This window comes from Falco peregrinus, chromosome 8 (genome assembly GCF_023634155.1).
Source record: "Falco peregrinus isolate bFalPer1 chromosome 8, bFalPer1.pri, whole genome shotgun sequence".
Classification (NCBI taxonomy): domain Eukaryota; kingdom Metazoa; phylum Chordata; class Aves; order Falconiformes; family Falconidae; genus Falco; species Falco peregrinus.
This window is the reverse complement of record NC_073728.1, coordinates 13,732,183-13,753,757: the sequence shown is the minus strand read 5'-3', so window position 1 is coordinate 13,753,757 and position 21,575 is coordinate 13,732,183. Positions and strand designations below refer to the sequence as shown.

General features: G+C 37.5%; 1 protein-coding gene across 6 annotated transcripts in view; it reads left to right on the top strand.

The window, feature by feature from the left end:
• CALCRL (calcitonin receptor like receptor) overlaps positions 1–21,575 on the top strand; it is a 68,376-nt gene that overhangs the window by 37,669 nt on the left and 9,132 nt on the right. For all 6 annotated transcript variants that reach the window (XM_027786211.2, XM_055812274.1, XM_027786213.2 and 3 more), the window contains 9 exons: positions 4–114; positions 1,925–2,037; positions 5,150–5,241; positions 10,809–10,935; positions 12,507–12,660; positions 13,889–13,949; positions 14,083–14,149; positions 20,235–20,453; positions 20,811–20,852. In XM_027786211.2, coding sequence (XP_027642012.1) covers positions 4–114; positions 1,925–2,037; positions 5,150–5,241; positions 10,809–10,935; positions 12,507–12,660; positions 13,889–13,949; positions 14,083–14,149; positions 20,235–20,453; positions 20,811–20,852 — 986 coding nt within the window. The remainder of the gene's footprint in view (positions 1–3; positions 115–1,924; positions 2,038–5,149; positions 5,242–10,808; positions 10,936–12,506; positions 12,661–13,888; positions 13,950–14,082; positions 14,150–20,234; positions 20,454–20,810; positions 20,853–21,575) is intronic.

Genomic DNA, 21,575 nt, shown 5'->3' with positions numbered 1-21,575 from the left:
CAGGTCCTTACTGTAACAGGACATGGGATGGCTGGTTGTGCTGGAGTGATGTTGCTGCTGGAACTGTGTCAGTACAGCGCTGTCCTGACTACTTTCAGGATTTCAACCCTTCAGGTAAGTGTGTGTGGGCTTCTACATCAGTATATTTATTAATAAATTGAGGTTTTGGGTGCTTGATGCCTCCTGTTTGCCCCACTCAAGTCACTAATGTTCCAGAATGTCACTAATTCCAAACTCATTATTTGTATTTTTCCTTTATCACACAGAAAATTAACAAGTTACTTATTTTCTTTTCTGAAATATGTCCTTGAGGGATTCTGTAGATTAGGAAGTAGGAACTGAAGTTAGATCACTGTTTTTTCCTCTTAGAGATGACCTTTTCTCTCTGAGAGACAATCAGAAATATGACTTATTCTTTTACCTGAATTTAGCAGTTGAAGTTGACAAGGGTTTCTCCCACAGGTGAATCTTTTTCTGTTTCTGTAGGCTAAACTTTGTATCTGTGAGCATGTGGAAAATTGTCATAGACTTCCACTCTTGTCACCTGTTGCATTTGATATTTCCCAAGGTCCTTTCATGCCTCTTGCTATTTGATGATAGAAATCAGTGTGTTCTGATATATTTTACATTTTGGTTCTTGAGGAGTTTCTCTGTTTTGCACCAGGTTGGGAGGGGAGTATTGATCTGCTGGAGGGCAGGAAGGCTCTGCAGGGGGATCTGGACAGGCCGGACCGATGGGCCAAGGCCAGTTGCATGAGGCTCAACAGGGAGAGCTGCCAGGTTTTGCGCTGGGCTCACACCAGCCCCACGCAGCGCTGCAGGCCTGGGGCAGAGCGGCTGGGAAGCTGCCTGGTAGGAAAGGGCCTGGGGGTGCTGGGTGACGGTCTGCTGAACATGGGCCAGCAGTGTGCCCAGGTGGCCGAGAAGCCCAGCGGCATCCTGGCTTGTATCTGAAACAGTGTGGCCAGCAGGGCCAGGGCAGTGATTGTCCCCCTGCACTTGGCACTGGTGAGGCTGCACCTCGAATGCCATGTTCACTTTTGGGCCCCTCACTACAAGAGGGATGTAGGGGTTCTGAGCGTGTCCAGAGAAGGGCAATGGAGCTGGGGAAGGGTCTGGAGCACAAGTCCTATGAGGAGCAGTTGAGGGAACTGGGGTTGTTTAGTCTGGAGAAAAGGAGGCTCGGGGGGAACCTTCTTGCTCTCTCCAACTACCTGACAGGAGGCTGTAGGCAGGTAGGGGTCGGTCTCTTCTCCCATATAATAATAAGTGACAGGGAAAGAGGAAATAGCCTTGAGTCACAGCAGGGGAGGTTTAGATTAAATACTATGAAAAATGTCTTCAATGAAACGATGCTCAAGCATTGCAACAGGTTGCCCAGGGAGGTGGTGGAATCCACTGACCCTGGAAGTGTTTAAAAACCACATGGATGTGGTGCTTACGGACATGGTTTAGTGGTAGACTTGGCAGTCCTGGGTTAACGGTTGGACTTGATCTTAAAAATCTTTTCCAACCTAAATGATTCTATGATTTTGTTGATCTCCTGCCTGTCCAATTCCGATTTCCAGTGGTAGGATGTTAGACTTCAGTTTAGATCTTGGATGTTACAACAGGCCATTTAAATATTCTTGTCACTTCATCTGGTAGTTCTCAAACAGTTAGTTTTGATGTATTTTTTTACTTACTGGATTGGAGGAGGGACATCTATTTGTTTTCTTAAGAAAAACACATCAGTTGCCCTTGCCAAGCAAGAGGCCTCTGGTTTCTCAGAATTCATAGTAACAAGCAATGTCTCTCTAGTCATATTAATAAAGCTGTCATTTGTTTGCCAGTCTTTCCTCATTAGATACTAGGGATCAGGAAGCAGAATGTCAGTGCTGACTCTTGTGTTTTTCTTTTGTTTTTCTTTCCATCTATTTTGTAGAAAAAGTTACGAAGATCTGTGATCCAAGTGGGAATTGGTTTAGACACCCAGAAAGCAACAGGACATGGACAAACTATACCCAGTGTAATATCTATACACATGAAAAAGTGAAGGTAGGAAAGGAATGAATGCATGTTACCAGTGTCAAGAAACTGATCTGAAAAATTTCACAATTTTCAAAAGTTGAATGGCAGAAGAGCTGATGCAACATCAACATGGTAAATGAAGAAGGCATCTTGAATAAAAAGGATGAATCGGGCAAAACAGACTCAATAAACCCCAACCCACCTGCTTTTATCTTTTACAACCGATTTCAACTGATTAAATAATATGATCATATTTTTGTTCATGGGTATTTTAAATTTATAGCTGCTGGTATTGTCTAGGTCATCCACAGTCATCTACTGGTAAGATTTATAAGAACAGATCTTTACATTTTGCTCTAGTTTTGAAGTAGGGTCCAAGTTGAGCAGAACTGCAGGAGGTTTGCACATCTCTGGAAGACGTGCTGAGTGCATGGGTTTATCCAATTAAATCATAGTGAGAGATTTTCAGCTGGGGCATAACCGAAGTTTTATTTGGGATGAATACATCTTCAAGGCAGCTTTTAGTAGAGTTCAGATGTTTGATTTTTTTTTTTTTTTTCTTTTTCCACCCCCCGTGTGAAAAGCAGAGCTAAACTTTTTTCTTCTTTACAGAAGTGCAGGCAAGCTATAGTTGAGTGGATTCACCACAGGATCTTTGAAGGCCAAAGGAAAGTAAATGATAAGAAGTGTTAGATAGGGTTTGTTTTTCCTTGTGATCCTTTTCCTTTGTATACCTTTTGCCCTGCCTCCCAAGTGCCATTTTTTTCAGTTTCTGCAATATTAAGCCGTGCACATGAATGAAAAACCTATATTTTGAGTTCATTTAAGTGAAATTTTGCAAGCATCCAAAATTATCACAGGCCAGGCAGCAAAATACTTTGAGTGTTGTTTTCTGTTTATTAAAGGTAGACTCTCTGCACACACATGCCTATGTGTATGTATTGATGGTACTTTTATAGACCTCACGTTATCTTGAAGATTCCTAACCAATGACAGATTTAAAAAATAAAAAATAATAATAAAAAAAGAGGGAAGCCTCCAAATGCCCTCATGCTGAGATACTTCGTAATATGTGAGGATATAGTGGGCAAAATTGTATATTTTGCCACCCTCTCGCTCCATATGTCCACTTATATTCTTTATGTGTATGAAAAATTCAGTTGTGGGAAGAAGCAGTAAATTGAAACAGTAAATGCCCAAGTACTAATAGTATAAAATGCAGGTAAAGATAGACTGTTAATTAATTTGGATCTCATGGAAAAGAGCTAAAATTATTTAGCAGATTGTGTCAAGAATACTGGCATCTAGTAGAGATCCTAACTGGCCACGTTGCTGCTGTCAAGTGTGCTTTAGGGTATTTACCTAGAAACCATATTGAGAGAAGGTGGTAATAGATGATAACAAGGCATTTTTGTATTGCTTTTTCTCAAATCATGAGACACTGAATACAGTAACAGCAGTTTAATTCTTCTAGAAGAGATGCTATAATTCATTGATTCTTGCTAATACTTGGCTAGAAGAATATTATTCAGAAAGGAGCAGGTGCATACAGGTCCTTCTTTATGAATAATGAGCTAGTTTCCCTCAGGCTGTTTTGCCAGTGTATTTCAATTCTGTCATGCATCAGAAGCTATTGTTAAAATGAAATAATAGCTCTGAAGAAAGCCTTACTGCTTGCTACAGTTCTGTGTGTCACATTAAATGCTATCTTTTCACTTCACTTGGAAGGCTGGTTAGATAATGCACAATATATGTAATGGTTGTCCATTGTTCAGTTCTTATTGTTATTGCTCCCATCAGCAGTCCCTGTTGTATCACTGTTTTGTGCTGGTTCTAAATTGCACGGGAATATTCTAAATCCTTAAAGTACTTTTTTCTAAATTGGTCACTGAATGAGGTGGCGATACAGGATATGGCCAGTCATAGAAAGGCTGTCATTATGTATAAGTAGCCAGGGTTTAGCATTACGAGGGTAACCATAGTTTTTTCTTCCAAACTCATGGGAAAGTTTCACTTAAATGTGTTGCATTGCTGCCTTTTTTTTTTAATTATTCTCATTTTTACATTATCCCATTTTACTCTAGCATGTAGAAAGAGGTACCCTTGTCTCATCTTACAACCTTCTTAATGCTTTACCTGGAATCTTTTTATGCTATTTCAAAAGTCAATATATGTAGCAAGCTGTGGTTAGTCTGTCTTAAATTGGAATAATAAATTCAGAGGATACATACAGTTTGGAGTACATGAGTATTTATATGTGTGCTCTAATTCTTCCTATAGAATCTAGATAGTCATGCTTTATTGTGATACTATAAGGTTTAACCTGAAAATCTTCATTTTCTTATATGCAAAATTATAATCTTACTTTTAATGCAACAAGAAATGTTGTGAGACAGATTCCATGACTGAGAGCAAGTGTTTCTTACTAGTGGAATTTAATATATTTATTAATTTAAAGAATTAATGATAGCATATTGTACATATTCCAAATATTAATTTACTAGTTCCTCATTTTTACCTTTTGTATCTACCCAGCTTTTCATAATTCTGTAGTTTTGGTCTAGGCTTGTTTTAATAAGACCATTTAGTCTTCCCTATTTTTGAGTCATTGTTAATACTTTTCATGCTCTTCCTTAAATGCTGAATCAAAACTAAATTTCTGATATCATAATCACAGCTTGCTTCCAAGGAATTATCTTCAAATGGTAAGAAGGAAATCTTCTATGAGGAAAATATACGTGAATGCATTTGGGAAGCACATGTTTTACTGAAGAGTTGTGTTAATAGATGAATCAAGCCTCAGACAGGAATGCACCCAGGGCAGTAGCCTAAATAGCCTGATTTATGTAAATATGCAGAAAAAACATAGTGGTATATATTAGAAACCTAATGTTTTAACTGATGAGAGGTAAGTTCTAGTGATGATTTCAATGAACCTGTTGTGTGTCCTACAGAAAGAGATCTTAGTAGAGATGTTGATTTGCAGGATTCTAGATTCGACTCATGATTACCTGTAATATTTTTATTTTCTTAGTCATATTATAGTCATTTTATATGCAGAAGAGATATATAAGTATGTGCTTTATCAACAAGAGTTCTGTATGCATCACAGGTCCTTGGTTTTGTTCTTGTATTGCAGACTGCTCTGAACTTGTATTACTTGGCCATCATCGGACATGGCCTTTCAATTGCATCACTTCTGATTTCTCTTGGCATATTCTTTTATTTTAAGTAAGTATGTTTAAAATATATTTTAAATCCATTACCAAATATCAGTGGTTGCAACAATCCTAGTTTCAATACTTTGAAACACCACCCATCCCAATGAAGTTAGGTGGAGCAAGAAGGTTAAGGAAGTCAGTATATTGGTTTGGCATTGAATATCATACTGTAATAAAATTTTAGGTTTCTTGTCTCAGAAACCTAAAATCCCAGCTCTGAAACCAAAAAATTGTAGAATATATTGACAATAGGAAATTAGGACCGGGAAATTTTCTGTTTGTTTGTTTGTTTTTGGTTTGTGGTGCGTTTTTTTTAATAATAAGCTACATTGTGGATATGCCAAGCATCAACAAAATTAAATGGAAACCAAAATACTGATGACACATGGTAGGTATGCTAACATTCCAAAGTAGGTAGTCACAAAATCTGATAAACTGTGAAGAAAGTAAGGCTAAGAGCTACAGTAGGAATGGGAATAATAATCCTGTTTCTTTATTCACTGTGTTATGTCTATGACAGTTATGTCATATCCACTGAATAACAGTTACTATATTACCTTCTTGAAAGAAAGTTTGAGCAGTGTATCGCCACTGTCACAACAAATTGCAATATAATGCCCAGGTCTTTTAAAATTAGTCTTAGTACTTCACATTTTGTGAACTTACTTTTCTTTCCCATGAAAGAGACTTTTTTTTTTTTTTTTTTTTTTTGAAGTTGATGATGCTTACCAGGAGCGTTGCCACATGAGCAGAGCTGAGAGAAACAAGTTATCATCTCTGCCAAATTCTACACTGCACACTGTAGGCTTTCCTTGTTAACTGGCACGAGGTTAATAATTTCTGCATCGTTTTGCACCAGATAATGTAGATCTGCTCTATGGTCTAACATATTTCTTACCACTATACCCTACTGTCTCACTCCATCTCTTATTTTTTTCTGACATTTAAATATGAGTAGCACATGCACCAGCAACTGTTGGGTCAGCTGAGATTTTGCTTTTCTCATGCCTCTGGACTTTGATTAGGTAGGGGTACCAGATAACTGATAAAAAATTATCCTTTTTAGTCACATCTGGCTGAATATAGTGTTTCTAATTTAGGTATGTATAATTTCCCCAGGTTCTGGGGCAACATTTCCACAAAAACTCAACAAACCAGAGTGCTTCAACTTTGTAGCCTCTCTTTATGAAATCCAATGTTCAAGATGACTTTTCAGCTTTTTCTGACTTTTCATGAGGGCAAACCAAAACATTTCTGTTTTTTAAACACTTTTTTTATATGACCTGTAAAAACAATGCTTACCATTTCCAGAGTCACTTTCCCTCCAAAAAATCAACAGATGAAATGGGTCTGAGTCCTTATAAGAAGCTTGATTTTGTATAAAAAAGGGTTATACTGTTGCTATAAATGTTACAATAAGTTTAACAGACTAAATATCTAATGTGAATAGGGAAAGTGCTTTGACATATATCTCTCAGGAGAAAACAAAAAGATTTGGAATATGATAGGATTTTAAAAGTTCAGAGACAGTAAAGCATGATTTTTCTGTACTATAATATGAAAACCAAGCCAATTTCATCTTGGCTTGTGGCATTTACTGCAAAAGTAGGTGATGTGCTTTGTTACCATTATAACTGACACGTTTGTCTAACTCCCCAGGGATTTTTTTTCTCCCTCCGGTAGAAGGATCATCTCTCCTCAAAGAACCACATGGAATTAATCCAGACCCACAAACCACATTTTCTAGACTGTGGTTATGTTGAGATATAAAAGGAAATTACAAAATTTAAAGGGAGCTAAAGAAAGTCCTCTACAAGATGTTCTCTTGGGATGTACAGTTCCTCTAAAGTATTTTTAGTACCAGAAGGGTATTTAAGGATCTAGATTAATACCAGGATGTATTATGTATCGGCTGAAGCTTGTATAATTATTCATAGCTTTAACAGGTGGACTTTTTTTTTTTTTTTTTGCTATTGTGTGGGGGTGCCTCTGAACTTGTCATGTTTCCAAAAAAATTATTCTGTTAGTTGATTGATAGTTTCCAGACAACATTTGCTGGATTGCTGACCATTAGAAGAATATCTTTAGGTTTGACTAGAAAGACGGTACTTTTCTCCATAGGAAAAACACTTCAAATATCTTTAGCTTTTCAAATATCAGCTACCTGGGTTTTGAATGATTTTTTTTCTAGATTAAAATGTTTTGGTGCATTTTATTTTTTAATTTGAAATTCTGTTTTTTCTTCAAAAAAATGGTCTCATTGGAAATACTTATCCAGTGTGTGACTTGTGTTCCCCAAGTGGATTGGAGGTCTTGGTTTAACAGTGTAAACTGAATAATAAACTTAGAACTCTGATCTTCCTCTCTGAAAATTAATCTATGACACATAAAAGTAACTTCTTGCAGTGGCTCTGCTTTCTCATTCTCTTATATATTCTAAATCATACATATGTTTATTATAAATCTTCTGTTAAAATAGTGGTGTGGTTTTCATAAAGAAAGAAAAACAAGGCAAGAGAAAACTATAAAAAAAATGTGAATTCAGAGAAAGGGGAGCTGTTATTTGAAATAATCTCCCTCCCAACCCAAACAAAAACCAAGCCAAATGAACAATGCCCCGCCCCCGAAGTAAAGGCATTGTTGTTGATCAAACGTCATGTCAAATCACATGACAGCGCTCACAGAGGATAGCAACACTTCACTTAGAGTGGGAAAACTCTTGAATGACAGATTGATAGATAGGACGTTCCTAAGATACTTTAAGTTAATTTCAACTAAACAGGTAAATCCCCTTATGTGCATGTGTGGACTTTACTGGTAAAATTCAGATCTCAAACGCAGCTAGGAGCTTTTGAAAATGTTACCCTTTTTCTTTTGGAGAAATATTGGAGAAATGAATTTTTCCCTAATGTCCAAGACATGCAGGAGTCAAAATAGGAAGGGAAATAGGTAATTTAGCAGGTCTGTTGTTGTTTTGTTGCACATGGTTTAATCCAGGGGTAGGTCATTCAGTTGTTCTTAGATCATAATTATGAGAAGTGATTAAAGGATATTATGTCATTAAGAAAAACAGTCAGAAAAAGGAATATAGGAAGGGTAACAGAAGATGGAGGGTGGGGAGGCTTAGGAAAAATCTTTTTATTACTGAAAGCTGTCTTCATTTTTAAATGTCATCAGTCTTGCTTTCTTGTTTCTTGTCTGGTGATCCTTTCAATCCTTTTATGCATGGGTGGAGGTGGGTGTGGATGGGTGTGTTTGAATATTCAACAGGAACAGCTGCTGGATGACCCTGAGAGATGGCCCCATTAGCTGTACGTGCTTTTCCTTGCCTGTGCATTGAATCTTAACAATAAGCAGACAGAATTCCAGAGTCCTTCATGACTTGTTTACACAAAGCCTTTAGCTGGAATCTAGTGTTGCCCCTCTGTTTGTATACAAGCTATACAGGAAAAAAGCACCATATAAAAATACATTTTGAAAGAACATAAACCCCCTGCAATTATAATAATCAAAGCTTTATGCATTTTAGGCATTAAAATGAAAAACAAAATAAAATCTAAAAAAGTCTAATGGAATATACTTCACCACTTAATTAGTGTCAAAACCTGTGTTCTGTATTTTGGACACTTTTTTATTTTCTTCAGGGAAATAACACTTGGCAAGCAAAGGTTTTATGTAGGGTAGGTCCTTGTGCTGCATGGCAGCTCTGGTATCTAGAGTGGTTTCCTTCCCTCATATTTAGGGACTTGAGGCTTAATATGTCTCAGTGCTCTGAGGCCTGACTTGCAGAACCTCTGCCTTATTCATGGTATTGCACTGTGCATATGTGAACCTCTTAGCTTACTCCATGTATCTGTGGGGTGCTTCATACCCTCTTCTTGTGAAAGTTGCAAAGAATACAAGAAGCGCAGTCTCCTCTACAGCCAGTTTTTGCTGTCTCTTTTGTTCAGCAGGGTCATTTTGTTTCTTGTTTCACTTGTTGTGTTCTCGGCAGTTTTCAATATGCAATTCCAGCTTTTGTGACTATTCCTTATCTGTGTTTCTCTGTTAAATATAAAGTTCTTCTCCCTCCTGCCCTCCCAAACTGAAAATGACTCATCAATGTCCGTACTTTATCTTTTCTTCCAGGCATGCTGTTTGAAAAGGCTAGAAAACTTGATTTATTTTTTCTCCTCTGTGACAATTTAGACTTGTCCCCTGCTGATCTTGTCAATGTATTTCTGACTTCTCTAACAGTGAAGAGCAGTTACATATGTAAGCAGTAGATTTTCATCCTCCAGTTAGTCATTTCATGTTGTCAGTCAGCTGCACTCCATATTGCTGGCTACTAAATGGAGGGAGGGACGTGTGGTTATAAAGCACAGACTGTACAACAGAGGCTTCAGTAGCTGCTTTCTCCGAAATAACCAAAGAGCGTTTCCTGAGAGGTGACCACAGTACCACAACCTTTATCACTTCTCTGTGCATGTGGGAGAGGTTTCCCTGAGCGCTGCTCACACTACAAACCCAGGCTCTGCTCCTGACTGCCCGTACTGACATGCTGCACGAGCTGTCAGTCTGCGTGTGTGTGCTGTGCACCCCCTATCTTAAATCTAAAGGGATTATTTTTACCCAGCTTTGTAAACTGATCATCTGCTTTCCTAACGAAATGGATGTTACTTGCACTTCTAGGAATTTTGAGCATTAGGGTTTAATAACCCAATGGTCTGAATTATTTATATATCCATATAGACTTTCTATCTTGTTTTGTGTTTGTCTGTAAAACCGAATTTCTTTGGAAAAATTGAATGAGAAGCACTCCTGCCCCTTGGAATGGCACTGAGTTAGACCCGCTTTCTCTAGAATGGTAGATAAACAGAAATTTGCTGTGATTATGTTCAGCTTCTAGTATTGTTTAATATTATCAAACTTCTGTTTAAAAAAAAAAAGCAAGCCCTTCCAAAGATATTTTTTTAAATTTTATTGCAAGATTAAAAGCAAACCTTGAAAATGAATACAATTAAATGCAGTTATATATCACATTTTATAATTATATCTTATTTACTGTTTATAATAGTTATATATAAAATTCAATACTTGCGTTATTTTACTTATTTGGTGATTTCTCTAACTATAGGATTAAAGAATAAAAGTGACAAGAATGTGACTAAAAAACTATCCTCAAAAATTTTTCAGAGGTTTGGGTGAATAGAAATGTAGGGTAAGACAGCTTCTTCAAGGTCAGGTATGATAGTTAATGGGGAAATTATTCAGGTACTAACAACAAAAAAAATGTATAAATCTTCTGAAACATGTATTATTTCTATTCAAACCTCTTTTTAGAGAGCCACTGCAAAGCAGGTTCTTCACTGTAAACATATTGGAACTGAATGTACTTGCTTTGCCTCCTGTTGGCATTTATGGGAAGGTGTTACCTTTCACATCATTCTATTAAATTTGGACTGGAGCTGAAGAAAGCATTGATGTAAGACTTCTTAATAAAATAAAGAGCTCTAGTATTTCAAAATTTCAGAGCTGTCCCCAAGTACACACAGCTGTTCCCCAGTGTATTCATTTGTTCTTGTTTCTCTTTTCTAGGAGCTTGAGTTGCCAAAGGATTACCCTGCATAAAAATCTATTTTTCTCTTTTGTTTGCAACTCTGTTGTAACAATAATTTCACTGACTGCAGTTGCCAACAATCAGGAGTTAGTTGCAACTAATCCAGTAAGTGAAAGTATATTTGGCAGCCTTGTTGATTTGTATGTGAAAAACTTCAGCAACGCAGAACAGATGAGACATGAATAGTTGATTAAATGTATGCAGTGAGGTTAAAATGTTCAGTAACGATGCATCTGTTACATAGTACAACAGATGTCTAACAATGATTTGGGCATTTCATTTGAGGTTTTGAAGTAGTAAAAACACTCTAAGAGACAGAGCATGCCGAACTGCTCATCTGAATTTCTACAAATCACTTTTTCAGAGAAGCAACTGCAAGAAAGTAGCTTATTCTAAATCATGTCAGTGAGGTTATGGGAGTTGAATTCACCAAGGAAGGAGAGTAAAAGAAGTTTTGCAACATATTTTGGATCGATCAGATACTTTCCTATGGCTTTAACTTTGCCATCTTCAGTTGAAATGAGAAGAATTAATTATTTTTTTTTTGGTGAATGAACATAAAGCTGACCCTTATATTCCTGGAATAAAAAGCAAAATAAAAAAGCTGTCCATTTGGGTCTGATTTTTCTCTCTCATTTCCTGATAATACTGGGGTAAGTGTGAATCAGTAGCCTCTCCCAAAAGGCTAGGAGTTATAGCAACAGAAGAGCCTGAAAATGAAATACATAAACAAACAAATCCCTATCTGTGGCTTTATTTTTATTTAGACCTGGAAGATAAATCTAAATTCTGTGAAAGTTAGGGCAAAACTCCAGAAGCTGAATCAAGTAAAAAGATGTTGTACTGTAAAAGCTCATCAAAGTGCTGGAAAACAGGCTTGAGATAGCTGCTAATAATCATCATCAAGTGAGTAAGGTAGCAGAACATGGTAAAATAAGACTGATTTTTAGTTTGTTTTAAGCTAAGTGCCAGAAATAAATCAGTAAAACACAGCAATTTCAGAAGGAAAAAAAAAATAATCTATTCTGTTTAAATCTGCAAGTTAACTATTGCCCCTTTTTCACAACCTCACATTTTGTCTCCACAATAAGTTATATTTAACCATTTTAGTTGAAGAATAGCTTTTGAATGAAGCTATACAGAAATATATGCCAACATGAGCTTCCTTCCAGAACCTACTATGAAAGTTGTCGACTAGCCCTAGGTACGCTTAGGATTAGGTTAAAATTGGAAGTATTGTAAGCATTTTAAAAACAGAAAATGTTCTGTGGAGTAGTTTATATCTTCTGATTGTCAAAACTGAAAGGGGATTACCCTCATTAAAGTACATTTTCTTATGTGATTACCATCAGATAATTTAAGGATCCCCTGTTGATAGGAATGGTCAAATGTGGTAGTGTTTGCAATAAGGGAAAATATCATTAGAGCTTTCTGCCATCATGCTTGAGGATCTCGAGTTCCTTATGCTTGAATAAGGAAAATACATAAATTACCAACTTTTTGTGTCACCAGAAAGTATGGAATTGCAATTCTGTGAAAATTCTATTAAAAAAAATAATAGTGGAAACAGAGTAAAAATTAGCATTTGAATAGCAGTATTTTTTTTCATGTGGCAAATAAAGCTCTGAGATTTTTGAAGCTTAAAAATTTATATTGTACTCTGTTTATTTCTGCAGGTTAGTTGCAAAGTGTCACAGTTCATCTACCTGTATCTAATGGGTTGCAACTACTTTTGGATGCTGTGTGAAGGCATTTACCTACATACTCTCATTGTGGTGGCTGTTTTTGCTGAGAAACAACACTTGATGTGGTATTACCTTCTTGGCTGGGGTATGAAATTTCACATTCTGTATTTTCAGGCCAATGCAATCTCTTCCTCCTTTTCATGAGAATTCAAACAGCTGTACCTCTGCTTCTCTGAGCTGGTAGCTTTGAACAACGATGACACACCCCTCTTCTTTGTCTGTAGTGTTTTAACAGGCTCAGAAATATTAATGTAGGAAGTTGTATGTACCTCTATCTTTGCTGAAAGAGAGATCATGCATTTCTGGAGTCAGGAAGCGACTCCTCCTTTGTATAGAGAAAATAGTCTCCTATTATAAAAAAAGACATTAAGAAGTAATTATTCATTGTTCCTCATCTCGAAGATGTTTATTCAGGAATGAATGTTTGTTTTCAAAGAAGTCTTGCCATGCCTAGGGTGGAGGGTCAGAACTGAGTTAGAGATGGCCAAGAATTTATTTTTCCAGCAGTTCCATTTGACCTGTATTGTTCACTAAGCAAATACAGAATAGCTGTGGCTGAAGATCCCAAGTAATATCAGTATCAAAACTAACAAGCCAAATCTGGTCATTTCAGATAATGTACAACAGCATATTCACAAAGTGCAAGTGCCGACTTTCTCCTCAGCCTGTGTGCTGGCACTTTCAGCTACAATACGACCCGGTACCTGGGTCACCGCCTCTCCCACTACAGACACAGCTGAGATGTGGTTAAAAGACCATAGGTGCTCAGCAGTTTCTGAAAATTAGGTACCACCAGAGTGTCAAGGACCCCAGACAACTAATCTGATTATTCTTTTTAGATTTTGGATTCAACCTGATTTTCAGAGTCTGATTTCATATTTATTTTGGAGGTGACCTTGTTTTCTGGCTACTCAGCAAGTATCAGTGAGGACATGATCAAGTTAATCGTACTGGTAAAGCTGTGGTTGTGTATACAATTACCTTTTTAATATTACCTACCTATTTAGCGTTATTGCAGATGGCAGTCGAAAAACATCTGTGTTAATGAAGACTGATTGTTGCATTCTAAAAAGTTATAATTTGATTTGCCTTTTCTTTCTGTGTGTTTGGCAAGGCAGTGGGAGTAAGGTTTCATACACCCTTAGAAAGAAATCTGAGAAGATAGAAATGGAATTGGTCCCTGTTAATTAATTTGCTCTGTAGTTATATAGTATGGACAAAGTGAAAATATAGAAGATTCCTGCAAGAGATGCAAGTTTCCTTAGTTATTAACTAGGTTTACATGAGAAGAAAATGTTGTTTTTATTTCACAGGTTTTCCGCTGATCCCTGCTTGCATACATGCCGTTGCTAGAAGTTTATATTATAATGATAAGTAAGTAGCATCTCAACTTGCTTTGCAAAATCTTCTGTATTTTTTTTAAGGGGGGCGGGGGGGGGGGGGGGAAAGGAATACAAAAGATAATAAAATGCCAAATGTTTTTTCTTTTCCTGTTTGTTTTCTCTAGTTGTTGGATCAGCTCTGATACTCATCTGCTGTACATCATCCATGGCCCTATTTGTGCTGCTTTGTTGGTAGGCATTTTACAGATAATTTGTTTTTCTTATTTGTTTTCTGGCTGTTCTTCATGGGCTTATAAAGTTGGCAAGAGACTTAAGCTAACATTTAGAGGTCACTGTCATTCACAGGAATCTTACTTAACCCAGTAGGTTCCTTAAACACAAGGTAGATAATTCTTGGTCTTATTAAGGAGCTGCACCCCTGGTCCTTTGGGGAACTCAGGTTCTGCAATGATGGTTGTCACTCCACTTAAATGCTAGTAAAAAGGAAGGACTAAATATTTCCTGGAGTACTGGAGGGCCACATTCAAATCCTTCCTTTAGCTGAGAATGCTTTCTCACTGCCCAGGTCATTTGCCAGGTTGACTCTACAACCAGCATCATTGTCCCATGGAGCTAATGTGGCCAAACAGCTACCAGGCTGAACCTCGCTGAGGTTCAGAAAGAGGGGTCTTGAACATCAGGGCTGACTGTGGGTGGGAATACAGGATGGAGAGAAACTAGAGCAGGCCCTTAGGAAAGAACCTGTAGAAGTAGTTCTGCAAGTATCTGTGATTGCCCCTGTTCTGGTGCTAGCCTAGCAATGTGTGCTTTGGCTGCTGGGGTGTGGCGACTTCTCTCTTTGTTAGTCCGCCTGAACACTTAGATCACGGTGTTCTGCTTTACATTCCAAGTTAATGGCAGCTCTGTTACACTAATATTTGCTACCGAAGATATCAAGTTCTAGGTAACTGAAGATACCACTGCATAAAAATCAACGGTGTACTTCAGTTATACTAGGACTGAATTTAACCTATGAAACTCAGGCAATAGATTATTGCTAAATACAAATAGATGCATAATAATAATAAAAAAGGTACTAATATGTACCTCCTTACACAACTGTCTACGTAATTAATACTTATGAATGCATACTGCAGAGAACGCTGCAGTGTAGAGGCATTCCATATGGGACTGGAATTAGCTGATGATTACGTATTACAGTCATCTCTTTTATTGTAACAGAAACTTCAAGCTGATCTGTCAAAAATATTGTATAGATGTCTGCTGACTTTTCTTAGGGCTTTTCAGTTCATGCAAGGAAATTAATTAAGAATGAAAACATTAAGTAACTTTTTGGAAATAATTTCTGTTTCTGATCTATATGAACTTCCTCTTCTGTTAAATTGTTAATGAATATTTGTGGAGGGTGTTCTGCACATAAAGAATTCTCTTGGAAGACCACTGAATAAATCCTGTGGTTCTTGTGACTCCCACTTTCATTCACAGTGAAATTTAGCTGGTGAAATTATATTTTGAAGATGGTCTCAATACCGTGACATGCCTGAGATCCTCTGCATGGGAAGCCAGAAGCAGTCACCATGAAATTATTGAGATCCATAGGCCTTGGGGTGTGAATTATTGCTGGTAATCTCTTGTCTGTTAGTCAGGTCTGCCATTTACGTTCATGGAAAGACACTTTAACTAGTGCTCTAATCTGTAAACTGAAACAGAATTCTAAATCCTTTCAATTTTTCTTCTCTCTCATTGACATGGAAGGTGAAATCCTGTTCTCACAGAAAGGGATAAGGTTTTTTTTCTCACTTCAGTGGTGCTGTATTTCACCCAAAAATTGTATGCCTTTCTGCATTGCCTTATATGTTATTACTTCCTTTGTCCAGGTGTCTCTTCACAGATATATTACAGTGAAGCTCTTTAAAGCTGAAAAATAATGTGTATTAGTCAGAGCTTGCTTAAATAACAACAGAAAAATTTGTGTAAGTTATGACTACTCCATCTTCCATGAAGTGACCTCATTTTAGGATGTAACTGAGGGTAGATTTATATCAGATATTAGCAAGGAATTCTTTGCTATGAGTGTGGTGAGGCACTGGGGCAGGTTGCCCAGAGAAGCTGTGGATACCCCATCCCTGGAAGTCTTCATGGCCAGGCTGAATGGGGCTTTGAGCAACCTGGTGTAACAGAAGGTGTCTAGCAGAAGGGGGTTTGTAACTAGATGATCTTTAAGGACTCTTCCAACCCAGACCATCCTATGATTCCATAATGTTAGAACATTTTCTCCTTCCAAGCAGTGGCCTCCACAAAGTCTCACTGAAAACAGTGGCCAGATTTCTGCTGGTTTCAGATGTATTGGATCAGTCCCAAACTGCCAAGTCTTCTTTCCATTCAAGGCAACACTTTAAATGTGCTTTGATTTTTACTGGAGCCATAATAATCATCTCTTTGGGGTTGGTTTGGGCAGAAACTTTGCCATTCTCTTTGCAATTTACAAATACGTATGCCTTTGGTTTTCCTATAGGTTCCATCAGCTGACTGAAGGTGTTTCTCTTGCATTTTTTTTGCCTCAGTACAATTGGTAGATTTGTTTGAAAACAATGTAGGAATAGCAAAGATTAAACACAACTACACATCTTACCTGTGATGTGAAAGTACCTTAAAGGAATCTCTATCCTTTCTGGCGACAAAGAGATGTAATATGTCAATTCAGAAGAGAAAAGTCAGGGATAAAGACATTAGACAAAATGCATGTTTAGGCTTTGTGAACAGGACTCGTTTGCTTAATTGGCTTGCTTGCCAGATACAATTTCCACACTTTACTAAGCATGACCTGCTTTAGTAGATGCTGCTTAAGCAACATTATTAAACTGCAAATTAGGTAACAAAGGAGAAGATGCTGTTTCTGTTTGCAGGAGCAAAATCTCAAAGAACATGAAGACGACTGTCAAGTGGGTGACTGGGTGAACTGGCAGAAGCCAACAGGAATTTAACTCTTGAACATCACTGAAAATTTTAACATTACATAAAGTTAACAATAACACTGCTTTTATGATCCCTGCTCTTACATAACTGTCCTCCGATCACTGCCAGAGATACTAGAAATGGGAGCAGACATAGGTTGCATTTTGATTGGAATTGTCTTCAGTTGACCATTTAATTACAACTGTCTGCATAACCAACCACAATTAAAGAGATAGTGCGGGAATGAAACAGTAGAGGGTGATGTTAGTTTTTACGCTAGACAAGATCAAAATGGTGTGTGTGTGGAAAAGCAATGTGTTTGAACTTCAATGAAAGCAGTGGTGATTTCAGCGTAGGTTTCAGATGCACCAGTGCACTGGTGATTTAGTTGGCATTGGTCCACTGAAGGAGTAGATTTTGGTTTAGTTGTGCTATTATTTATATGAATAATACTACAGGGATGTTAATTTTGCCCTATAATACTGTTATGTATCAGTTTCTTTGACAGCCTTTTGTAGGTGCAAATTCTTTTAGCAGAAGAAGTGTACCCGGTGAATGTGTACTAGAAGGAAGTTCAGGAGCTCCAAGATTTGTCACTGACCTATTTATTAACTTTAAGCTGGACTCAGTACAAGACTTAGGAGTTTAGAAGTTGAATGCTTAGCATTCGTATACCCAGCCTTGGAAATGTTCACAGGTCAGGTATATAACATGCCTTCATGAGCACATACAGGTGTTGTGCCCAAGGAAGCCAGGCTTAAGCAGGCTAAGCTCTGCTGAGCTGCATAAGTGTATTAAAAGCTAAGGTATGGCTATCAGCAAGTATCTAAGAATATTTCAGTTTCCTGCGCTGAGAACAGTCTGTTTATATCTTCCCAAGGAAGAGTTAAAGCAGAATTTAAACCAACATGCTAATAAGGATTACTGTACTGCTTAACACAAACTCAGCATGGAGAGAAGTAGAAATATCAGAGGAGAGTTTAATTCCAGAACTGCAGCACCTGTTGCCTTGTAAGTTTGGCTAAGTTTGCAGACACTTTTAAGGCAGAATCTAAAATCTACCAAGTTCCCAGTAGAGGCACACCATTTCTTTTTATTTATGATTGCCTTCTCTGCCTTCGTTTCCATTTTTGCTCATTTGCCTGGTTCAATTTTCAGGTCCCTGTGGAGCTGTCGGTATTCTACTCTGTGTTCATACTGCAGCTAGCACAACAGGACTCCTCTGCAGCTTTCCAAACAATCACAGTCAATTTGATAATATATATGTGAATAGTTCCACTGGCCTGCTTTTGCCTAAATGTAAAAATCTACTCACTCCCTTGCTAAAGTCAAGGCCTGTTTTCGTCATTTCAGTTAAGAATTCAGTTCATCCTGATCTCACTAGATTTTTGTGACAGAAGAGGTATTAATCAAAACTTGGTGCTGCACACTTTCACTGACACTCATACTGTGTCCTCTGCTTTGCCTCATTCATTTTTTCCGTTTACCCTAATAGCTATTTGCAGACTCTTTGTGTGCTTATTTTTGTGCTTCTTGGTTTTGGTGGGTAAGTGGAACAATTAGAAAAAATCTGTGCGTTTCAGCGTGTTGTAAACAAAATAGTTTGTTGGGTGGTGCTTTACTCCCTGGCTGCTGCAACTTTCACCTTCAGTTAACATTCAAGGACAGTATTATAGGAATTGGTCATGCTACCAGACCATGAGAGGGCTGAAAACTCGGTGTCTGAGACATGATGCTTCGCTAGTAGATTTGAGAAGGATTAAATTTAGAAATGGAGGAAGGACTTATTGTCTGTGTGTGCTATAGGAAGTTGGATGAAGATTGTGGGCTGCATAAAATCTAAATAAATCCCTTGAGAAAGAATCAGAAGACCTTGGTTGCTTAAACAAAGCTTAAAGGTTGCTGGAGACTTCCAGGAGAAATTCATGCAGTAGTTTCCTATGTAAAACCATTTCCTGTTGAAATGATTTAAATAGCATGTAAGTAGAATATAAATAACATCACATATCTGTCAAGGGCCAGGTTGCTATAACAATACACAGCTGTTTATTGTGAAAACCTTAACTGACATGAAAAAATTCTGCCAGGGTTGTGGAGGACATGGTGACACACAGGGTCTGAAATGGCTTCCCTGTCTGCACTTGTCCTACAGCAAGACCTCCTAGATCAGGAATTCCTAGTCTTTTTAGACTAGTTTTTTTTACAAGGGAGTTGCCAGCAGACGGACAGACTTCTTCCCCCACCCTCCCTTTCGTCTCTAGATAGTTATTGACGCAGACAGACAGCTATCTGGAAGAAGTTAGGACCAGACTCTAGGTCTCTCCCTTCCATAGCGGGTCCCCTGAGCAGCACTGGCTTGCCACTGTGCCCTTGGGCAAGGTGATGGGACTGGCTGAGCTCTCAGTCTCTTCTAGCTGTAGTTTCTATAAGGGGCTGCCATTATTACATGATAGATGAAAACACTATAATCACCTCTAACGTTGCTGTTGCTCTGGTTACTGGCATCCTTAGGCTGTGTGTGTATGTATATACACATACGCGTTTGTGTGTGTATGTATTAGTTTTGTGGTTACCTACAACAAGTGCTCACATATTGAAAGATCTAGTCTGGGTAGCTGTCATTTCTGTTTGGGATTTTTTTGTGTGTGTGTGTCAAACTGAACGAACAGATATGCACCACTTAACAAGGAAAGCCTTAAGAGCTATGGAAATAAATTCAGTAGCACATGAGAACGATGTAGAGCATCGTCTCAGCGCTTGCCCCATTTGCAATCTCACTGGATGATTCATAAACCCAACCATTTGCCACTGTGAGAATGTTAAATCTGCTGTTTGTCTACAAAAGCATACAGTTCCTTGTAGCAGCATTTTGCTGTGATTTTATTTTTTAAAAAACTGATTTATTTCTTCTCTATAAACTTGTCAAAATCGTATTTGAAAAATAAAAAAGTAGCTTTTTGAGGAAACACATTTAAACACAAAGAGGGAAGAGTATAATCCTCTTTCTTGATGAACACAGAATGACATAACCATTTAAAAAACCTAATCATTGACCTGTGTACCATTATTGCGGTAGCAGAATGAAAGGTGCGTGGATTGTAAACACTGGAAGACGAATGGTTATCTGGGTGGGCATTTGCTTAATAAGTTAGAGGAATGGATGTGGATATTGGGTGTTAGAGCCACAGCTCTGTTACTTAAAGGTGTTTTCAAAGAGTTTTAACTCATGTTTATTGTACAATCATGATGCTATCCATGTAGTATGAGTTCTCTTGAGTTGTCTGGTTTGTAATATCACAAAACAGCGTGTGTGTGTGATTATTTTTCAAACTACCTTCAGTGTCATTTCCTTTTCCAACAGGTGAATCTTTTCTTCCTGCTAAATATCGTTCGTGTTCTCATAACCAAGCTAAAAGACACCCACAAGGCAGAATCCAACCTGTACATGAAAGCAGTGAGAGCTACCCTGATTCTCGTTCCACTGCTTGGCATTGAATTTGTCCTGTTCCCATGGCGACCAGAAGGCCGGATTGCTGAGGAGGTGTATGACTATGTGATGCACATCCTTATGCACTACCAGGTAGGAAGCATTAAACAGTTTCTGCTCACTTCAGCTAGATAGCAATTGGCATGTGAAGCAAATAAAAAAGAAATTATAGTGTTATTCTCATTTTTAAAGACCTTCATGCAATATTTTTATAAATTGACTTCCTCATTATCTGAATTTTCATTTCCTAAAGGAAAGAAACACTATTGTAGATAGCTGGCCCAATACTTTTTATTAATGTATTTTTATAAATAAATCCCCAAGTTTAGATTTGTACTGCATTTTCTTTGCTGTTTGTATCCAAATTTTATTGGAAACCTCTAATTATCTGCAACCTGAAAGAAAAATCCATATGTAAGTGAAATAAAGCAGAACACTTTTATTTTACAGGGTCTACTGGTGGCTACAATTTTCTGCTTCTTTAATGGAGAGGTACAGTGACAACTTTTAACATGTTTATAATATTTTTCTTTTTAATATATTTCTGTGTTGTTTCAGTAATTAAGGAGATGGTAACTTTCAATTTTTTTTTCCTATTCATTTTCTAAATCTAAATTTGTCAGGTAAAAATTAAATATCTGTCTGCCAAGAGCAGAGCTTGGAAAGGACTGTGGCATCATTCAGTACTTTAGGACTGACTTTTGTGCTGAGCAATATACATGTCTCTTGATTAAGGAATTGAAGACACTTGTCACTTTGATATAAATTCTCAACAAATATCATACAAAGTAAAATGTAGTTCAATATCCTAAAGGTATATTCATCTATTTTAGAATCTGTGTAGCATCTGTTATCCTGGAGAGTCACTGTATTGGTCTTTCTGCAGCAGGAATAGAGCATATTGCATACATGTTGCTGTGCTGGGGGACTGCTGTGTTATGACAGCTCTTTCGGAAAATTTTAGGCTGAAGTTTGGAAAACTGTTTTTTAGCACAGCTGAAAAATATCATTCAAAAAAATCAGAACTTAATAGCTCATTGTGTTTGGGTCAGAAATTTGTGTTGAATAAGAAGTACACTTTTAAGAAACCATCATGAATCAATTCCAAGAACAAACTTTATTGTTATGTGAAACTCTTGCCCCCAAGCTGTAGAGAGTACACTTAGAGGGCCTTACAGTGTCAGAGATCAAAGTAGTAGAAAGGCCTAAAACTAT